Source organism: Populus alba, chromosome 15, assembly GCF_005239225.2.
Source record: "Populus alba chromosome 15, ASM523922v2, whole genome shotgun sequence".
NCBI lineage: Eukaryota > Viridiplantae > Streptophyta > Magnoliopsida > Malpighiales > Salicaceae > Populus > Populus alba.
Genome location: NC_133298.1, coordinates 4,505,699 through 4,528,451, shown reverse-complemented (window position 1 = coordinate 4,528,451; position 22,753 = coordinate 4,505,699). Strand labels below are relative to the sequence as shown.

General features: G+C 33.0%; 2 protein-coding genes across 2 annotated transcripts; one reads left to right on the top strand and one right to left on the bottom strand.

The window, feature by feature from the left end:
• The first annotated feature begins 4,620 nt into the window (after window positions 1–4,620).
• On the top strand, window positions 4,621–10,537 carry LOC118056233 (E3 ubiquitin-protein ligase XBAT33). The gene is made up of 10 exons (XM_035068383.2): window positions 4,621–5,103; window positions 5,195–5,254; window positions 5,673–5,744; window positions 5,847–6,031; window positions 6,246–6,406; window positions 6,501–6,559; window positions 6,646–6,692; window positions 6,791–6,934; window positions 8,680–8,771; window positions 9,659–10,537. The coding sequence occupies exons 1-10, from the start codon at window positions 4,927–4,929 to the stop codon at window positions 10,195–10,197; spliced, it is 1,536 nt and encodes a 511-aa protein (XP_034924274.1). The 5' UTR covers window positions 4,621–4,926; the 3' UTR covers window positions 10,198–10,537.
• A 601-nt stretch (window positions 10,538–11,138) lies between these two features.
• Window positions 11,139–12,388, bottom strand: LOC118056444 (CEN-like protein 1). Its single transcript, XM_035068658.2, has 4 exons — window positions 12,088–12,388; window positions 11,930–11,991; window positions 11,765–11,805; window positions 11,139–11,680 (listed from the first exon to the last, which is right to left on the bottom strand). Exons 1-4 carry the CDS (start codon window positions 12,286–12,288, stop codon window positions 11,463–11,465), a joined length of 522 nt encoding a protein of 173 aa, XP_034924549.1. The 5' UTR covers window positions 12,289–12,388; the 3' UTR covers window positions 11,139–11,462.
• Window positions 12,389–22,753: the final 10,365 nt, after the last annotated feature.

The window sequence follows — 22,753 nt, the reverse complement described above, 5'->3', positions numbered from 1 at the left end:
TTGTTTTTGCTGAACCTATGGTTGGACCATGAAAATTATGGGTCCCATGTGGTTAAAAGTGTAATTAATATCTTAACCAAACTATACAAAATTGTGGTTTCAATTAAATGCAGAAGCTGTCACAAAACCAAATATTTTTTAAAACTTAGCTCAGATTAGGTTTTGAATCACAAACTTAGCTGGATTTAATAATTATGCTTCATGCTACATCAAACACCCTTTTATTCACCTTGTCCCATTCTGAAATTACAGCTCGGCTGATATTCAGCATGTCTCGCATTTAGATGCTGTCTTGGAATACGAAATGTAACCTGTTGTAAGTTTGATGGTAACTAGTTCGATCTAGCTAGTTTGGTTCAGGTTGGTGGGTTAGTTTGTCACAAACTTGAACAAAAAGAAAAGAAAAGAAAAGAAAAGGTGATCATGTCGAGTGAGCGATCGTGCAAACGTATGATTCATGTCTGCAACCCTAGCTAGTTGCTTCTCCCACCTGTAACCATTGAAAACAACAGATACCTTATTTCTTACATCAGCAAGATCCATGGATCTCCCTATCCAGGGGGCAGATCAGCAGCAAGATTCAAGACTACTTATCATGAACAATTATTAAAACAAATACCAATTAAGTGCTAGCCCCATCAGTCCTTCAAGGACATGAGTCATCGACACAAACCCTTGATCCTTCTTGGTCCACCACTCCACACCCATGAATGTTGTCAAGCACGTCATTAATTTGCAATATCTTTTTTGCATAGTCGTTGTGATTGTGATTTAATCATTTTTTTACTTACTTAATATATATTGGATGGCACTAGTTGTCTCCATTTAAAAAAAAAAAATTAGAGTTGATATGGTTCTTGATGTGGTTGTTCATATATCTCACACTTATTATCTTTAAATTAAATAATTCGTAGGACATATATCATAGATAGAATGATTTGTAAGCCACTAAGGTTGCAGATGTTTCTGTGGTGTTCATATTGTAATTATTGGATATAATTCTCTCTTCTTTTTTGTTTATGCTTCTTTAAGTATCCATTAATTAGTTACAGTGAGTGAGAATATCGTAAAATTCTCCCATGCTTGATTTATTTTTTTTTAATCATGAAGTCTTTGTTTAAATTTTATATATAGGTCTATTTAAAAAATAAAATTGGAATTGGAATCCAGTTGTGGACAGGACAACTTGTTTTGCATGGTAGTTACGTCACGCAAGACAATTAATATTTTTTTATTTATTTGTACACATTGTAGATGATTAATTAAATATTAAAGAATAATATATATACTATCCTACTGCCCTTTAAGACACAGCAGCAAATTAGTGGTGGGTCAATTTCTTTTTATAATATGTTTTTATTTATAATTTATTGATGCTAAATCCATTGGAATCTGGTCTAACAACATTCACAAGGATTCTAGCAGCCCAAAGGTCATCTTTACCATAACAAAATATCTACAATTCAAATATTATTTAATTAATACAAGATCATAACATGAGTCATCATGTGCTAAAGTCAAGGATTTCATTTATGATATACATAAGAAAATATTTAAGAAAACTAAAACAACAACACGCTAATATTATAATTCAAAGTTTAAAGAAATTTTTGCTAGATGATAAATCTTTTTAACAAAATATTAAACAAATAAATCCCATATTTTAATTTCCCACAAAATGCATCAATTCAAGTTCACACATAAGATTTATTCTCACGAACGAACAAAAATACTAGTTGATTTAGTTGGTAAATTCTTTTAGGATCGTGGGATTTTTTCCCCACAAAATAAATAAATAAATTTTAGACCTTAGAATGAACTTTAAAGGCACTCTACATTTTTTTCCTTGTGAAGAAACTTCTCCTACTCAGCAATTTTCTCTTCTTCATACTCTACCTAGTTGCGATTTGGCAAAATCTCTAACATTTTCAGAACCTTCTGCTACCTAAAATTGTAAATGCAATATGAAGCAAAAAAAAATATTAATATATTTGCATTTTGACAATTTTCTATCTTTTTCCCTCGTTAAAGAGGGAATTATACTCTCCAAGTTTTCTCCTTTTTCCTTGCTTTTTTCCAAGTTGAAATTTAACAGTTTGTCTCGTAAATTAAAGGAGGAAAAAAAAGCACCAAGCCTCCAAAAACTCCCTGATTGGATGACCTCTCTTGCAATTTCCACGACCAATCAAAACGGCCCACGTCTCACCAAACTTAACCTAATCCTTTCTGCGTAAATCCCAAGGTAAAAAGTAATCTTATGTGGAACCATCCACTTCATTATAATAATCAACCATTCATTGCCGTCTGATTCAAGCATATATATATATATATATATATTGAGAATAAATGTATAGAGAGGTTGATCCGATGGGTATGGCACTATGTTTTTCACATCTCACATATATTTGAAGGAACTTCACCTTAACTTTTTTGAAAATCTGAGTCGACTTTTAATTTAAATAGAAAAAACATCTATTGACTTGATCAATCTAATTATAATTATCTATACCAGATCAGGTTAATATTAATATTTTTTTTAAATAAAACAATATTATTTTAATAAAAAAATATTAATTCAGTAACCGATAAGTTAATCCAACAACTAATAACTTAAATTCTTATATGAATTAGATTTAAATTGAATTGATAAATATATTCAAAACTAAATTTTAAAATAATTGATATGGTTTGCATTTCACCTGATGATCTTTTCTGATAATAAATTGCATGCAGTTTAAATATTTTTCTTTTGAATTGCATTTATTATTGATTTATATAAAATCAATAATATTGTAAGGGAAATCTTATTTAGCTTATATAAATTCCATCTTAGAATTAATTTTCTAACATTTTTGTTTAAATTCATATTTTTCTAAAATTCAAAATCCAAATAAATATTTTAAAAGATTGATGATTTTTATGAAATTATTTTTTGTTTGATGCTTTTTAAGTATTTATTTTGACATGTTTTATATAAAAAATATATTTTTAATAAATTTTAAATTAAAAAACACTCTATACCACAACAATTTTTTTTTAGTTTCCCGCATTTAAAATTAAAAACCCTACTGCTTGCTACAACGATAAAAACTCTCCCCCATACACTAAGAAACACAAGTGCAATCTCAAAACCAATCGGCACTTAAGTCACTTCAAAGCCATCGAGTGACCAGCTCGAAAATCTTCCTTTCCTCTCTCTCTTTTTTTTTCTTTTTTATTTCTCCTTCTCTCCCTTTATCTTAGATCTTAATCTCCAATTCATACATTTCTTTAGTTTTCTATTTTGAAAAAATAGAATTCGGATATTCATGGAATTGGCTCTGTAATTTCATGTCAGATAAAACTTTATCCAACACATACCATGAAATGAATTTTTACAACATGTAAAAATATAAGATTTAGCTCAAACAAATTCTCAAGAACTTATAAAAGAACTATCAAAATTTGTCTGCAATTGTTACCATATTAGCATACACGGTAATAACCAACTAATATTTTGATTGGTATTGAGGTGTATATATTTTTTTTAAAGTATTTTTCAATTTAAAATATATTGAAAATAATTTTTTATATATTTAAAAAAAAAATTATATCAGCATGTCAAATAATTAAAAAAAATTAATTTAATATTTTTTAAAATAAAAAAAAATTTAAAAGTATTTTTTTAATAAAATTAAACTAAAAATAAAAATACAAACTCACCTTGAAAAACATCATGTCCGTGGTAGATCACACTAGTCAACACACATTGACTTTAACACCATATTCTAGATTCCTAGTGCGTGTCTAGTATTGTTGCTGTGTTGACAAAAAAAAGCAAGTTGATTTAAAAGTAGATGTTTAGATAACGCTTTCACGATCATGGTTTTGAATCTTAATAAATATTTAGTGTTTGTTTTGAAGTATAGTAGATATTATTTTTTAAAAATATTTTTATTTAAAAATAAATAAAAATAATGTTTTATTTATTTATTTTTGATACTAACACATTTAAAATAATAAAAATACACACACAAAATAATTTAAAATAATAAAAAATATTTTTTAAATGTAGTTCAATTGTAATTCTAAACACCATCTAAAAATTGATAAAAAAATGCTACCATGGCTACAATTGCACCCAATTTTAAAATATACACTTAAAATCTTGATTTTGATTGAACAAAAATTAATGCTTTTTTCAAAATCATGGTTTTGGATGAAAATTATGATTTTGAAAAGGCAAATCAAATGGAGCCTGATGATGTTTTTGGTACTGAAATAATTCTTATTTTTTATCTAATCATATAAAAAATTATTTGATTACAAGATATATTTTTTCACATTAATCGCACATATAATTACATTTCAAAATTATGTAAAAGTTAAAATCACTTATTTTTTCATTTTATTTACAAAAATCTTTCAATTTTTTTTTTAACCAAATACATGATAGCTAGTAGCTACCATACCAAGTTAATTTGAAATGTCTAGCTTTCATTTGTCAATTGATATGCATTAAGCTCCCATCAATAGTAAAAATCATTTGAAATAACAATATTAGTATTAAAAAAACTAAATAAAATAAAAAAACACAAAAAGAGACGGGGAGGTAAATTAAAGCAAAAGCATAGACAAAGAAACGGCAAGAGCAACAAAAGTCTCCCTCCCTCCCTCTCTCCTTTTCTTCTCTGTTTCTCTCTCATATTTCACAGACCAATGTAAAAAAAAAAACTAACAAACATAAAAGCACAGTGAGAGAGAGAGAGAGGAGGAGGAGAGGAGAGGTAGAAAAGGAAAAGAAAGGAAAAGGAGAACAACCACATCACCAAAATTCCATCTCCAAAGACAACCTTAAAAAACACAAATCTGAAAAATTGTTGTTGCCTTAAAAGTTGGTGCCTGAGACAGAGAGAGGGGGGGAGAGAGAGAGAGGAGGGTAGCGAAATGGGGAATTCATTTGGGTGCTCAGCATCAGGGGAGAGGTTAGTTTCCGCAGCAAGAGATGGAGATTTGGTCGAAGCCAAGATGTTATTGGATTGCAATCCCTGTCTTGCTAAATATTCTACTTTTGGCGGCCTTAATTCTCCTCTCCATTTTGCTGCTGCTAAAGGCCACAATGAGGTAACACCAAAAAAAGTGAAAAAAGGAAGATCATTTCTTTTCTTGGTTTTTGTTTTCTTTTTGTTAACGTGTCTGGTTTTTATTGTTTTAGATTGTGGGGCTGTTGTTGGAGAATGGAGCTGATGTGAATTCCAGGAATTATTGTGGCCAGGTGAAAAAAAAAAAACCTTTTCTTTTCATGGGATTTAATTTAATTGATTTGTTTTTGTTTGGAGGATTTGATATATATATATGTGTGTGTGTGTGTGTGTGTGTGGGAATGTTAGTATGATTTGTTGGATCGACTTTGGAAATGGTTTTTTTTTTTGGGTTCCTGTGGTGAAAGTTTTGGTTTTGATATCTTTTGGTTTTGTAATGTTATTGTTTGGGAAATTAAGAAAAACAGAAATTTTGGATTTTTGTTGCTGTTAATGTTAGTTATTGGGACTTGGGAGACTAACAAAACCCAGATTTTGATTTCATTTGGATGTAGCTATTTTTTTAAAACCAGATAAGTAAAAGGTTTGATTCCTTAATCTGAAACAAATTAATGGGTATGTTTTTTATTTATTTACGATTCTGTTTTGAAGACGGCATTGATGCAAGCTTGTAGATATGGACACTGGGAAGTTGTGCAGACCCTTTTGTTGTTTAGATGCAATGTAAGTAAATTCAGTTTCTCGGAGGGAAATTTTTATTAACTGTTTTACCTGTGTGTTTGTGTGTTTTATTGATTCATCCTTGTGAATATTGTGGCTTTATAGGTTATAAGAGCAGATTATCTTAGTGGAAGAACTGCTCTACATTTTGCAGCAGTAAATGGGCATGTGAGATGTATAAGACTAGTTGTAGCTGATTTTGTTCCTAGTGCCCCTTTTGAAGCTATGCATACTCAGATTGAAGGTGATACCAGGGATGGTTCTAGCGTGAAGAACAGGTTTGACCAGAGGTATTAGTTCATTTGGATTGTAAAGGTTATACTTTTGATTCATTTGGATTGTAAAGTTTATACTTTGATGGTATATTAATTTTGGCTCCATTACTTTTGTGGGAATAGTTGGTGTCTGATGTTTCCCTCTTCCTGTTAGATTTTTTTTTTGTTTTGGTTTTTAGTGGTTTTACATGCCACAAAAGTATTTGACTTAGGTTATATCATCATGCAGTGCACTGTCGAGGTTTGTAAATAAGGCGGCCGATGGTGGTATCACTGCTCTTCATATTGCTGCATTGAATGGGTATTTTGACTGTGTACAGCTTCTACTTGATATTCATGCAAATGTATCATCAGTGACATTTCATTATGGGACAACTATGGATTTGATAGGTTTACCTTTCTACTCTATGCCCCACAATTTTAGTTTTTCAAATCTTTGATTTGTGATTTGTGCCTCTGACAATATAAATATGTTAATGTGTAGGAGCTGGAAGCACCCCTCTGCATTATGCTGCTTGCGGGGGCAGTTTAAAATGCTGTCAGGTAAGAATAATATCAACAACAAGAAGCTTGTCTTTTCATGTCTTTAACTTCATGAACATGAGATGATAGTGCTGCTAATTCTCCAGATCCTCCTTGCAAGAGGTGCCAGTCGGATGACATTAAATTGCAACGGGTAAATTGCTTTGGGTTCTTTTTGTGCCGTGCCTGGTTGATGTAACAGCCCTGGAATTTATTGTGAAAATGACATGGAAACTATTGTGTATTCTTCAGGTGGCTGCCTGTTGATGTTGCCAGGATGTGGGGGCGTCATTGGCTTGAACCATTGTTAGCACCAAATTCTGACTCTGTGATACCCAGATTTCCTCACTCGAATCACTTATCCTTACCTCTTTTGAGTGTACTTAATATAGCAAGGTACTTTTGCAACTTAATATATATGCTCTCTCACACACTCACATGCGAGCGCGTGCGCTCATGTAGACATGTACAAACATAAATGCTAAGAATATGGTGATTTCAAACATATCATTGCAACAGACGTAACTAAAGTCTCAGACACTTGATATTTATAATTTTCTAAATTTGGATATCATAGGGATTTCAGAAATTAAATTTGAGTCAATTGAAATGGCCTAGTTTCTAATATTAAACTGATAAGAGTGCACACTTGGCCATATGTTGCTTTCTTGGGTAGCTTAATGTTCAAGGGCAAGGTTAGGTTTGATGCTTTTATTAATTCTGCAACAAAGAGAAAGATGATCCATGGAGACTTGGCTAAAAAGAAGCTGCTCTAGCTTGGTTCACTGTGAGCTTGTGATCCAAGTCTGCCTAACATGGAGCCTGTTTTATTGATACATGAGTATTGCCTAAACCTTAACGTCTCATTGCTTGCTGAATACAGTACAAGCTAGTTGCTGATTACATTTGCTGTGCGAGACATCTTGCAGTATGAGTTGGTGTAATGATGATGCTTATAGAATTAAATCAAACAACTACAAAGTCTTTGTAGAGGCAGAGTGTGAAGGGTCAAAACTAGAGAAAGTTTCAACTTTGATGTTTTTTTAGACATCCTGCTATCAACTGGTGCTTTTACTACATCTAGGAGAAGAGAAAAAGGAATAATTGGAGAATTTATTAGCTCGTAGCAGAAATGCACATAGTATTTAAAAATCACAATACTCCCCTAACAAATTTCTAAACCAGTAACCTTTTTGACACGTGGCATTCAAGTGGACATAGTTACTGTTCCATCTATGTATAATGTGAATTCCATGCTAGCAAATTCACTGGGTATTGTGTATACATAAACACTAGGTTCTTTGTGTGCAGAAGAGCGGGCAAGAGCACTAAATCAAAGAGTGTTTCAAATTCCTTTAAAGATTGCATTCCTCTCCTTTGTCTCATGTTATCGTGGTCAAGAGAGCACTAGTCATGAATTTTTCAAAGTCCTTCAAGGATTTTATCTTTTCTTCTGTTTAGTCTCATGTTATTGTACCCCCAGAATGTATAGTATTTGATACTCAACCAAAAAAGAATAACTTGTGGTTTTGTGTGCTCTTATGAGAACAGAAAATGATTAAAGACAAGGTAATTAATGAAGCATGGTCCAAGTGTCAGTCAGTTATATTTCGTATATAGAAAATAATTAAAGGCCTGTATTAACTTTACTTCGTTTTCATGCTAAAATCTGTGAAATTCTGATTGGAGAACACATCCATCCTTAGAGGGACAGGTGTAGGCACTTGCTATAAACTGATAGCAGCTCATCTTCTGGACACCACATGGTGCTTTATATGAGCGAACAGAAATAGTGTTGCCCCCTATGTAAGAATTGCATGAAGACTGACAGCACCACATGTTGGCTGCCCTAAGAATGGAATTATCTGTACATGATTGCATCGAGACTGACAGTATCTTGTGTCAAGAGTTTCCCCTACTGATTGCTTCATCACCAGATCATTTGTTGGTGATGTTACAATTTTTTAGATCTTAACCCAGCAAATCTAAGTCAACCATGGTCTTCTTTTTTGTTAGCCTCAAATCGAACCAATGCCCCTGGAGTTTAACTTGAATTTGAAAGTTTATCAGTGTTTAGTTAAATAATGTAAACCCTTGCTATTGGACACTAAATATGATGCTTCGTGAACTATTCTTTGCAGAGAGAGCGGGATGCATTGCTCAGTAAGCTCCTCTGATGACCCTGATATTTGTGCTGTCTGCCTGGAGAGAGCGTGTAATGTAGCCGCTGAAGGTTTGCGCTTTTCCTGTCTTTGTACATTTCAATGTTTGACTTGTGTTGCTCCCTTGGACCTCAATCCTCTTTATTAGCAATGCTACCTGAGAACATTTATAGGCATATGGTTCTTGCTGAAGCCTCTATTTCCCCTTCCATTAAATAAATGTCACTGCTTTCTAAGATGCACTTACTTAAGCACCATTATATTCCTTGTCGGGAGAAAAGAAATTAGGTTTAATGCCAACACTCAGCATAGGCCTCTTGAGAATGTCATTGATTTGTCAATATCTATTTGTTTTGGTTCTGGTTTCCATTTCCATTATTTATTTGCTTGCTCAATCATGTCCATATACTCATGTCTATACACCACTTCTTCTGCATCTTTCCAAGGACTTTAGTATATATGGTGCAACTAGGTAGTTCTATCTTTCAACCAATATGAACTTTCCTATTGGTGAAGATTGAGGACTCTGGTGTCTTTAAATTCTTGCATGAAGGTTATGAAATCATCTTTTTGGCATAAGCCAAGTGCATTGTTTTGTTGTGTTTTTCCCTTGGTTAAAGATAGAATGTATAGAACAGCAAAAATTCCATGTATCCATCCATCCATCTTTAGTTGTGAAGATCAACTTTCTGCTTCTCTTGTTCATGTTGGCATCCAAAAGTAGCATGGGGTTTCTATCTCTTATACCAGTGCGTGTATTTTTATCAGGTTTACCTGAAATTTCCCTTTGATTGAAATCTGAACTAAGTGATAACTTCTTCACCCCTTTAATTTAGAAAGTGTTGAAAATCTCACTATTTAGTTTCTCCATCACCTTTGTAATCTATGGTTAAATTGATTGTATGTCCTGTATGCCTTTGGTTTCATGTTATTGATGGGCAGTTATTCTCATATTCAGGGTGCGGACATGAGCTTTGTGTGAGATGCGCACTCTATCTTTGCTCAACGTGCAACATCCCTTCCGAAATGGTGGGCCCTACTGGCTCCATCCCATGTCCTCTTTGCAGGCATGGAATTGTCTCTTTTGTTAGATTGCCTGGTTCCTCAGCAAAAGAAATGAAGCTTCCTCTATCTCTCGGACTGTGCACTCCATGCATGCTCCATTCACATGATGTGGATGGGCAATCGCCAGCATGTTTACCGGAGGTCCGAAAGAATCGTGTGGTTTCAGTTTCTTCTGATTTTCTCTGCCCAGTCACTTGCAGTCCATTTCCTTCTGTTGCCATCCCCTTGTGTACCTGCAATGATGGGCCATGCCCATCTTTTGAACCCCAAGAGGTAGAATCACAAGATGAATCCTCTCACCGTCCACAAACATCTGTAGAGCAGGATAAAATGGAGGGACCAAGGCTTGAGAAAACAAGCTGCTCAAGTATGTTTTGGGGAAGAAGGAGCTGCAGCAGAGAGCATCAGTGCAATTCAGAAATAAATACATGACTTGTTTTGGTGGATGAATGGTCTGGATTGAATATTTTATTGACAACAGTGTGTGTGCAAGGTGGTGATACTTTGTCATACCAATCTCAAACACTGAAAATTTCCAAAATCCATGTTTGCTTCCAGTTTTTCTTCGGCTGACCACATGGTAATGGATTTTGGTTTGGAAACAAGGCAGTTGAGTGCCCTTTAGATGTATTTTTAAAATATCTGGTGAGGGTTGTAAAAATTGTTTGGGTGGGGGGGTGTTTACAGATCAATTGTAACTGGCTGTCATCAAAGAACAGACCTTGTCCCTTCTGTTACTCGTGGTTATTATACAATGATATAGATTCACTGATATCAGGTAGAGAAGTAGCAAAAGGACTTTCTGTCAAGTTATGAGTGGCGAAAAAACCCTACTTGGTAGTCTACTGTAAACTGCCAAGAGCTGCTTAGAGATTGTCTGTATGTCCTGACATCAATGGTGGATCTATATACAATTTAGGTTCTGTTTATCTACACAATAGACAAACAGGCAAGGTGCTGGTGATGGACACGACTGCATTTTAATAGTTGGCATTATATTGATCATCGTACAAGCTCTGTTTTGAAGAGCTGGCGTTTTATCTGTTCATGAGCCCTGATAAGTTGTGGGCAGTTCAAATTCCGAATTAAAGACCACGGAGCTAGCACACTGACAAGCAATATGAGACCAGAAACTCATGAATTAAGAGTATATTTAGAAATGTGGTTTTGGTTATTTTTAAAGTTTTTTTAAATAAAATATATTAAAATAATATTTTTATTTTATTTTTTAAAAGTTATTTTTAACATCAATGCATTAAAATAATTTAAAAATATTAATTTAAAATGAAAAAATAAATTTTTTTAAAAATGTTTACAAATATTTTTAAATCAAAAAAACAATCCGGAAGTTAAACACGGCAACAACACCTTACTTTTTGTTAACAAATCCATTAATCCAAATATTAAGGTCCCATGACAGATTCTCTCAGAGCTTGACATGTACCCAGCAAAGGATCTTGCTAGCTTTAGATGCTATATGCATCCTGTGATAACATACCCTAAAAGAAGGTAGGGCCTACACCTCCCAAAACCTAGTAGTAGCAGAAAAGGGCAAAAAACTTGAAAACAGTACCATAAGACAATAAGTACAGTACGTCCCCTGGAATGTGGCCATGCCAATCCAAAACCCTAAAACCAGGAAACAATAAACCCTTTATTTTGTCCGTGAAGGAAAACCCACAACACTCTCTTAATCATCACCTTCTCCTTGCAGCAGTTTCTCTCTGTGCATTAAAGTACACTGCAGCCACCGGCAGGCCCAATCCATTTTCTCCTGCGAACATTCTAGTGTTGAAACAGTCTCTCGAAGCTGGTGGCATCACAGTTTGCCTTCCTCTCTGTTTAAACAAGATGAACACATATCTATGGATACCAACCACGGGCTTTGGAGTCTCATAGCTCACAATTTCCTTTCCTGTTGTTTTGCACCAAACCCATTAATAAAATTTATGAAACAAACTGTAAAACAAAAATAATTTCTAGATAGAGAAGAACTCACCAAAGGAGACATCAGTTGTGCCAGGAATGTCAGTGACCATCCTGAAATTTTTTTTCAAGAAAACTCATATTAGAAACACCCCCCTCCCCCTCAAAATGTGCCATAATCAAGGATATAAATAAACATATATACGAGTCACTCTTAGGCAGTGTTAATAGTACAAACCAGTGGAGATGTTCTCTTAGGTAAGGATCACTGGGGCTTGGAGCATCAGGGTCTGTCATGATCTACAATGACACGAAAAAAAAAAAGACTTAAAAATGGAACTATTGATCATAATGACATTAATATTAAAAATGGTGGTAAAACTAACGTTAACTTACAAGTGTATATGCAATCCTCATGTCCTCACCACCAATCTCAACTCTAGGTTTATAAGCAATGACAGAAGGCATGAATTCATAGCCATTAGCAACTTGTTTGTTGGAGTTATAAGTAACAGTCATTCTCACACTAGGAGTGAATATATCCACCACATCTCCCACAACTCTCCCGACAGTCAGTGGTTCCATGGCCCTTGACATTTTGTAGTGGTTAAGGAAACAAAGACGGGAGGGGGAGCTAGAGAGCAGCAAAGAGACAAGTGATGTCTCAATTTGCAAAGGTTTTGATGCAATGAGAATAGAGATCGCGAGTGAGCCTTTTATACACTTGATAAAAGCTCAAGGAATAATTAAAAAAATGCTTCGACACAACACACCATAAATGGGTGTCTAATTAGGGAAAGAACAAGTGTGATAAGTGTTGAAAATGTGGCGTCTCTTGCCAAAGAATTAGTGTACCATGGAGAAGACAAGACACTAGAGATGGTGATAGTTTGTGGGATGTGTTGCGAGAGATCCCTTTGGAAAGAAATTCTTAAGCCTTTAACGCTATAATAAACACACCTCGTCATCTAAGAATCTAACATGTCTTTGGCTTATTGGCTTGACGAGAATGAGAGAATACAATTCCCTATTAATTTCCACTTTAATATAATATCTTTGAGCAAATGGGAATTCAGCTTTTAAGGTGCTCCTTTCCATACACATGCTTTCTCACATTGGAGACGAAAAAAATATATTATCAACAAGCATGGGAACGTGTAGATAATTCAATGGAAGAGGAGAAGGAGATTGCTGTTTTTGTAGCACTTCATTGGTGTTTTGCCTTAAATGGTATATTGCTTAGAGGCACATAGAGTAGATTATTTCAAGCTAGCCCCCACCACAACCGCTTTGCTTTTTGTAACCCTAGCTAGCTAGTTCCAATCAAATTAAAGCATATGCTAGCTTGGGAATGAAAAAGTGCTCATCGATCTCTCCTTCTAGCAAACCTTTATATGCTCAAGCTTTTGCTAGTTTGAAATCACTAATTTTGTAGGGAGATTCTGTTTGTATATGTGGTGTCTCATGATTGGAATAAAAAAATTAAAAAGAATTTATTCAAATATGAAGGCCTGAGTTATTCCTAGGTTAAAAATTGGAGGACTAAAATATAGTTTACTCAAACATCACGTAAACCATATCCAACGGGCTGGCTGAAACAGTACTTACATAGTGGAAAAATACATAATTAATGTCAATATTGAGGACTTAGGCACGCATCCAAGACACTACTTTTATTAAGCTGTGAGATCTGCAAAAGATTAGCTCATGTAGAAGAATAATTTAAATACCCAGATATGGATTTGTAGATATGGATTTGTTATTCTAGCAGGTATATTTGTGGATTAAACGAACAAATATATTAGATTACAAGATTAATGGGAATTTTAACTATTTATCATGGCTAGCTTGATTCAAGACTCCCTCCCTTTTAAAAACTTTTAGGCTTTTAATTTGCCCTCGAAGCCTCAAGAGTCATACTTACAACATGTAAGCAAACGTTCCGAGAACTATAAAGAGATTCTATCTTTTCCCTTCTACAGCACCACCATTTTTTATTCAAGTTTAACAGCAGAAACTAAATAGAATATATATAGCCTCTCGCTATCAGGGAATCCATTGCAGCCAACGGTATACAAGTCAAGGACATCTCGTCCAATAGTGTTGCGAGTCATTTTTTGGCTAAGTGGGTCTTCCCTCTCTTGCATTCTTGACACATAATACAAATTTGATTGTACTCCTTGTTGGCCACTTAATTATATTTATAATTAATATATATCCGGCCCCATCTCACGATAATCACAATAAAATTCACATAATTTATCTACTTAAGATACAAGTAAGACGAGACTAAACTTAAATATATTACAGAAACAGAGATAGAATCCATTTTCATCGATCTATATTAGCTAGCACATAAACAAGAAATTAAGCCATGCATGCATTTCTCCATCGCAGGAAGCTCTCTCTAATCTAAAACCGCTCACAACCTGACACGTTTTCATCCACATCAATATCATAAGAGTAAGAAATACAGTAAGAATTAATGGGGGCTGGCATAATTTTTCAGATGCCTTGACTGACAAATGACAATACATATACTCAGTGTTGAAGATGAGCATGAATTGAGGCAAGAAAAGCTTGCTTTTTCTTAGACATTTACGAGTCTTTGACACGTCTTATGAAACTTTGGAAATATTGGCCGCCCTTCGCTTTTTTGAGTCAAATATTACATAGGTGTCGTCCTTGCGTATCATTAACCAAACTTTAGAAAATCATTTTTTTAGTTAAATTTAGCCATTTGTCATCCTCTTGGATGTTTGTTTAACCAAGGAATACGTCTATCTAGAAATGGAATCTGATCGAGTAAATTGTAGCTTTATTCCCATGTTTTTCAGATATAATTAAATAATCTAGTCTCTTTAGTTTAAAAAGTACTTAATCAGTCACTGTTTTTTCATCTTAATTTGCTTACAACCTTCCTCCTCTCTTGAATATATTGTTAATGAAATGCTAAGCTAGAACCTATTTTCCCACTACTTAATTTCTGTCGTGGACCCGAAGATTCGAATGCGCTGAAAGGATTACAAAGAAAAAGAAAGATGGGGTGTCAATTTACTACTAGTTTTTTAGTTCTCAATTAATTTTAAGTCAATGATATTTATTTTTATTATCGTATTAATTAAATAAAAAAATAATATTATTTTTTAAAAAATTTCCTAAACTTGATGAAATTCATCACACAAATCATAAATTTAATGGGTTAAGTCATGAAGTTCGAACCAATCCAATATGTTCAACATCTCAATATTATATATATAAAAAAAGATCATCTTGATTTTTTAAACTCAAACTATGTTTTTTTCAAATAATTTTTTAATTTATCAAGTTAACTGAATTATATCAAAAATAATTTTTATATAGTTTAATTTTAAATTTGGATTATAAAAGATTGAGATCGAGAAGTTTTAAGGTTGATTTATTAGCCCGAGTTTAATAATAATATAAAATAATTCTTTATAACTTAAACTTTTTTTATTTATTTATTTAACTCGAGCACGGTGTAAACTTGTCATTTCTAAAACTTTAATTCTGATCAGTCATATTCTTGCCATATTGTACGTTTTTATTTCATATAATCTTAGTCGCAAGTCTACAATATTTTCATCTCTTTGATTTAAGAAGTGACACACTTCCTGCACATCCCTTTTTTTTTTATATATATATATATATATATATATATATGTATGTATGTATATAATTTAATGAATACGTACCTAATCCACCTAGACTGTTGTAAATTAGAAAAAAAAAGCTTCTACGGTTTGTTTTTTGGGGAAAAAAAAATGTTGTTCTAATTGTTAAGAGCCACCACTGCCATATGATTTTTATCAATAAAATTTAACCTAGTTTTTTTGGGGGGGGGGAACTTGGGACCCAATTTGTGGAGTTCTAACTTCTAACACAAAAGTTAATTTGTTTCTTTGATTTTTCTTTTTCTTGACATATAGTCTTTTTTATTGCTTTTTGTATGTCGAAGCAAGTTCATCTACGTGATCTGAGCAAAAAACAGGAGGAGGCATCCATCGCTTTGACTGTGTTATACATGGAGGCTAGGTCAATGGAATCCATGCCCATGAGAATGGCCCAAACTACAATTGCTTCGTCAAGGCCTGTCTCATCCATGGAAATGCAATCCTACCATGAAGCCAAAAGCTTGGTGTTCAATTTTAATGGATCTTTAGCTGGGCTGACACAGGAGGGCAGTGGCTCCTTTCGACTAGATTTTGATGTCTGACATGATGTGAAGTCATGGTTGATAAAGGGTTATGGCATGTGTATGACTTGTGTGGCTTTGGCGCCTGGTTTCACTTTTAATGCGAATAAAATTTTCATAGCTCAAAAAAAAAAAAAAAAAATGTGTGAGCAGTCCATCTTACCCAACTCACCCTAGTTTATGTGGGTATGATTATTATAAATTTAAGTATTTATCTGTGAACTAGATCAAAATCCCAAGTATTAATCATCAAAACATCCTAATTATAACAATCTCGTGCTCTTTTTCTAATGATTACAAATCTTGCTCCTTATACCTCAAGTTTCAGACTTTAAATAATTACATAAGGTTATGTCTGGTTAGTGTTTTATGATATATCATAAAGAAGAATGTGTTGCACACCTTGAGTAAGAATAATCTGAACCATGCTCTTTCATGCTCTTACCCCATCTCTCAAAACAATAAATCTTCGATCTGATGATCATCTTTTTCATGCAGCATCATCATCATCATCAGAGAGAGAGAGAGAGAGAGAGAGAGAGGACATTTCTCCTTGCATGTGCCAATAAATCAACCACTCCTCCTACATCCCACTCTTAGCCTTGGGATCGATGACCTCTTTTAAGGGCTTATAATGGTAGCTCTTGTCAAAATCCAATACCCAAAATTACACCACTGACCAACTAAATGGTCCTCGGTAAATTTGCACGAAAATAAACGGGGCCATGCAAAAACAGACCGATCCTCACTTAATGAAAGAAGGAAAATCAAAGAGTCACTTTGAGTTTCTAAATCCTTGTAATGAAGCCATGCATTATTTCTGTTCACCTTTGCAATCAAACCCATTAAAACAACTGCAGAGCTTCCCTTTTCATAACGCTGAAAGCGTGCACGCATCTTGATGCTCATGCATGATAATGGGATGATCATCAGTGCTCTTCTGTTTTTCTTCTTCTTTTTCTCCCTCAATCCCAAGAAAACAAAAAACAAAAACCCTTAGTTAATGCTTTGTTTGCTTTTCTAAGAAAGCTTCAGTTCATCTGACGCTTGAATCCTCCAGGCAAGATTTCGTGCAACTGAGTTGATGTTCTCATTAAATTGTGTAGCTGTTAATGGTTTGGCCAATCTCAACTACTACAAACTGTGGATGCGATGCCAAACATACCTTTAGAGATGACTTCAGCCATGCTCACGCAAAAGTTCCTTTCTCGTACCACCTATGCACTGTAGTTCATTAAATCAAGTGACATTAAGATAGTTTAAAATTTCAAAGGATGGAATTGAAATAGAAGGAAAATATGAAAAGGGACGAATGGGTAGAAAAAATTGAAACTACATTGAGATGTTTTTTGAATATCAAGGAAGAAACATTAATTTAATTATTTCTCTCCACCATGTAAGCTAATGAGACCTAAGATATTTATAAATAACACAAATCACCTTCTACAAATATTATTCACCCTTTCACACACTAGTCATCTTGTATATATTTTTCCCTTATAGTTTACTAACTTAGTTGGTAAATTCACTTCAAGTTGTGTTGACATATAGAATTTGAAAATATATTCTTATCATTCTTCTAAAAGTCCATAATTCAATGAGTCTCCTAACAACAAAGATTGTACTAAATCCATAAAAATAGCAATATTTAATGGGATATGTGAACATCTTTTACCATTTATTAGTGGGTTCTACAAATAAAATTGATGATGTTTTAGATATGCTCAGAATTTGAGTTTTTTAGTGTTTGGATAATGAATGATCACACATTCACGTCAATACTCTATTGTAGAGGATTGGTGGTAGAGATCTTGATTCATGCAAAACAATCTATTTTGATGGGATTTTAGGAGCTTTCGGTAATTAAATTAGTGACTTTACAATAAGAGATTATAGTAAATGAGCATTAAATTCTAAGAATAAGAGCATTTGTTTTTAGTTCATGTGTGATAAATGATTTGTTTTTAATTCACATATGATAATTGCTCTGAGAATATATCATAAAAGAATAAAGATCATAACTTTACTTGGGTGATTTGGAGAGTTTTTAGAGAACTTGTACCTTGAATTATTATTATTTTTGTTGAAGGAGTTGAAAGTCTTTTCCTTTTGAATATACCATTGGGGAGGGAGCCTCTTATATTAACATTAATGTTGATAAAAATGTCTTCTTACAAGATATTAATGTTGATGCGAATACCATGTGCCTACAAAAGTTTTTTATACAATCTCTCATACACAATATTAATACTGATAAAAACAACTTTTAAGATCTAATATATATATATATATATATATATATATATATATATATATATATATATATGGCTATTAAAGGACTTTTACACAACTAGGGTGTAAGAAAATGATCATCCTAAGTTCTCATCATTCTATGTTCAGGGCTGGTAGGGACAACCTTGTGACCTAACAAGAGGCCAATAAGGGTCATTAACTGTATGTTTGGATCTGGAATGAATCTAGATCCATGGATGTAGGGTCCAACATCTTCCTATGCTCAAAGGTTTTTGGGTTTAGCACGTAAATGAGTCTAAGGTCATTGAGTTTGATATCTTTCCAGACCCACATGTTCTTATACCTAGCGAATAGCTAAGCTTAAGAGGATTGAGCCTAACATCTCACCAAAATCACATATACTTGGGGCTGGTGAATATTTGAGCAAAAGAGATGGGTTTAATGTGTTACAAGGCCCATAAGTGATTGAGTCCAACACTAAACTAACCCATAAAGAGTTAGGTCAGATATTATAGACTTGATTTCTTATGAATATTTGTACATGATCAATCATCCTTCTCTCAAACCTTATACGAACCTTTTTAAGTAAATAAATTAAGTATAAAATACATTAATACATAAATCCATATGAGATTTACCAATTAAATGACTGAATATAATTTTGATGGAGTTTGCCAAAGGGAATGTTTTGTCACCTAGTTAGTAATGTTTTGTCACACTAAACCTAATGTTCCATGCATGGTAATTAAGACTTGATTTAAAAACCAACTCAATAAAAAATTTAAATTTAAATTAAAACTAAACTTGGGTTTTATCGGTGATGGTATAAGCTCGATAAATTAATCAAATTAAACCGGTTCAACTCCAAATTGATTTTCTTGACATCTAACTTAGATTAGGAGGATTGGTCGGGTTTAAAATTAAGCGGGTGGGTAAGGTTCAATAATAGCGTGGTTAGATGCAGTTAACCTAAAAATAATATATTAAAATATTAGAATTCTTAAAAAAAAATATACAAAAATATAATTTTTATACATATAGAAAAAGTTAAGGGAAAAAACGCAACATAAACCATAATAAAATGAAAAAAGCATTTCAAACTGAAAGGACATAAAGACGCAAAGATTACATGGGTTTTGATACGGTGGCAGATCACACACCCTGAGCAGCACATGTTATGCTGCTATCTCACTGCTCACTGTCTCTGCAAAACTGAAAAGTAATCATATGCTAACTATTTCGATGTGGGGTTCTGCTGAATAGGACAAATTACTCTAAAGCTTCCTGTTTTTTGTTTCTCCTTTCCTTTATTAAGAGTTTCTTTGAGAATACGGGGTGTAGATCATTATTATTATTTTTTTAATGTGTTAATATTATAATTAAATTTTAAAAAATAAAAAAAATATTATTTTAATATATTTCTAAACAAAAAATATTTTAAACCATAACCATCATTATAATCTTAAACAGACCATAAATGCTTTTAAAATTATATAAAAATACTTTTTAAAATAATTTTTTATTTAAAAATATATTAAAATTAATCATTTTAGATTTTTTTTAAAATTATCACATTAAATTTATTTAAAAAATATAAAAAAATTATTTTGATATTTTTTATATCAAATTTACCTTAAAAAAATATTCAAAAACAATTTCAAACTCACTCTCGATCACCTTAACCTTAGTTACCCAACATAACTATCTGGATTGCCAACTTCCACTTATACTTGAACTGAATTGTGTTTGTTCACAATTTCTGGAATTTAAGGCCACAATCCAAGATTTTTGCCCCACGATTTAGTGTATATTTAGCAATGCTTTGTATGTTTTTTTTTCAGTAATATATTTAAAATTTTAAAAAATATACAGTTAAGAAACCTAACTTGATAATGGATTTGACCTGAAGTACAAGTCACGGGTTAGATTTTTTTTAAAAAAAAATACTAATATTTTTTTTAAAAAAGAATTTAAGATTTTTCACCAACCTAGATTGATCTTTAACTTACTTCACTAGATAAACCCGAGTTCCATAAATATAATTAATAGCTTCAATAACTATATACTAAATTTATATTAAAACATGAATAATATCACTTTAATATATATATTTTTAATTCAAATAAACTTTTAAAGCCACTTGTAAACACAATCTAAGCGAAAGTTCAATCTCAGAAGAAGCATATGGCATGGATTGTACAGAAGAAAAAAGAAGAGGCAACTTGCAAAAATAAATGCAATAGAGGTGGCCGTACAGGGGCAAAAATTCATGCTCTTCCCTGCCTTGAAGAGACAGCTCACTCCACGGGGCGTTTATCTCCTGTGTTTTTAAAATAATTTTTATTTGATAACATGTTAAAATAATAATTTTTGTATATTTTAAAATTTATTTTTAATGATATATCACAATGATATAAAATTCATAAAAGAAAAAGAAAAAGATTTAAGAGAGATTTTTGCATCTCAAAATCAAAAACAAAAACAAAAACAAAAAGGCTTTCGATCGCTGCACTCTAAAAAATCACGACTCTCTCTGTTTGCAAGTCCCAAGTCTCTTCTTCAGGCACTCATCTTGTCTATCCCTTTCTCTTTGAGCAAGTCAATATCAAGAACAGAAGGCTCCTTTGAAAAAGACAAAAACAGCCCCACCAAGTCCATAACAGAAGTACTTCACTCCCTCTGCATGCAGAATTGAGTTGCAGAGAGGCTGATGCTTACGCGACAAAGAGCCAAATCCTAAAGATGTCCCTTTCAAGGGGCTGTTTGGTCACTTCACAACGTTACTCCTGCCCGGATCTGGAGTTTTGGACTTTACCTTCTCTGAAGAAAATATACGCTTTGGTCATTTCACATGGAAGTGTCCTCTGGTCCAAGATTCTTAATGCCTTGCAAACATGCAAGGCTTTGCAGTCTTCATATTTCTTTTATGTTCCTTGTATTTATCTCTCATGCATTGTAATTTTTTTAATATAATTATAGCTATTCATGTTAATTTATATATATTTTAACTAATTTCATGAGACTTTAAAATTAAAATTATATAATTATATAAAATTTTTAATGATTTTAAAATTTATAGAACTCGCATGGTTGATTTTAACATTCACAACAGAAGATAAGATAAAAAAAATAAAAAAGGATGAAGAAGTAAGCAAGCTTGTGGTTCATTGAACTCTTCTTTTGCAGGTGTTGATTGTAACCAGCCTCGATCATAGGAAACGAAAGGAGATTTTGGATTCTAAGAAGGTTCATTTTCTAAAAAAACAAATTCGATAATCTAACCAAAGGTTAATACTTTTTTTTTTTTTGGATTTTGGTGTTGAATTCATGCTTCCAATCTATGATCTTTCAATGTCAAGGCATCAAAGGACACCATGAGGACTCACACAACTCATGTTATTTTCAAAGCCTCGGTCTCCACCTTTTGGCCCCCCACATCTTTAATTTTGTGTACCTGTAATTAATGCCCTGATCTTCCTGAAATGTCACTAGAGACTTTAGCTAATCAGATAAGGTACGATTCAACAATATACAGTATAGACTTGTAAAATCCTTAGATCAAACCGCCGGACCGATCATAGTCTTGCAGTATTATAGTTTTTTTTTGCAATTTCCTCCTTGAAAAATACATCAATGCAGCTCCAAATCTAGATCAGCAAGACTTATCTTGCCCCCTAATTGCTCTAAATTTAGAAAACAAATGGCGAACCTAGAAAATGACAGATTTCTTGACAGAATCACCATGGTTTCGTTGATGAATATATCCCTTCTCTCTGGCAAAAAGAAAAAGAAGAAGAAAAAGACGATGGCAAGAGTGCTAGGCTAGGCTACAGGTAAGATCCAAAGCCCGAAACTCTCAGCATGCACCATGGATAATGGCTATTGGGTAGCGCAAAACACCATGCTCATAGCAGGATATCATTCCCCTATATAATATATTTACACAGTAGGCAGTATCTCCCTCCCTTTTCTTAACTTGAAACCACAATCATACATAGTGCAAATAAAACTAGGTTAAGAACATTCAAAAGGAGAAAAAAAGCAAAAAGGAGAGAATATATGTGCAAGAGACAAGCCCCGGATTCTCAGAAAGTAGAGGACGCCATGCCTTCCCAGTACTCCTTCATGCTTTTATTATATAAAACTATAGTAGGTTAGGTGCTCCTTCCATGTACGAAAAGATTGCTGGCGCCTTGAAAATAAATACCATAGATATATAGTCTTCTAAAGCCATGGCCTTGCATTGGGTTTCTCGTGAGCGAAAAAATAAAAGTGAAGAGTATAAATTCATCCTTTAATTTTAGAGGCTAGAACAGTAGAACGTGTTTAAGAAAAGAGATGAAGATGAAGATATAAAACAAGTATATTTTTTAGATAATTTTATATTTTTTACAAATCATATATATTTTTCAAACACAAAACAAACGGTACCTTACTTATTTCATGCCTTGTCATGTTTTACACATTTACTACTCGTAAAACACTAAAGATTACATATCAAACTCATCTTTTTGACTGCACACATCTTGATTTTAATTATTTTTTTTTTTTATATATAATTCAACAAACTTGTATAAATTTTCTAACATGACA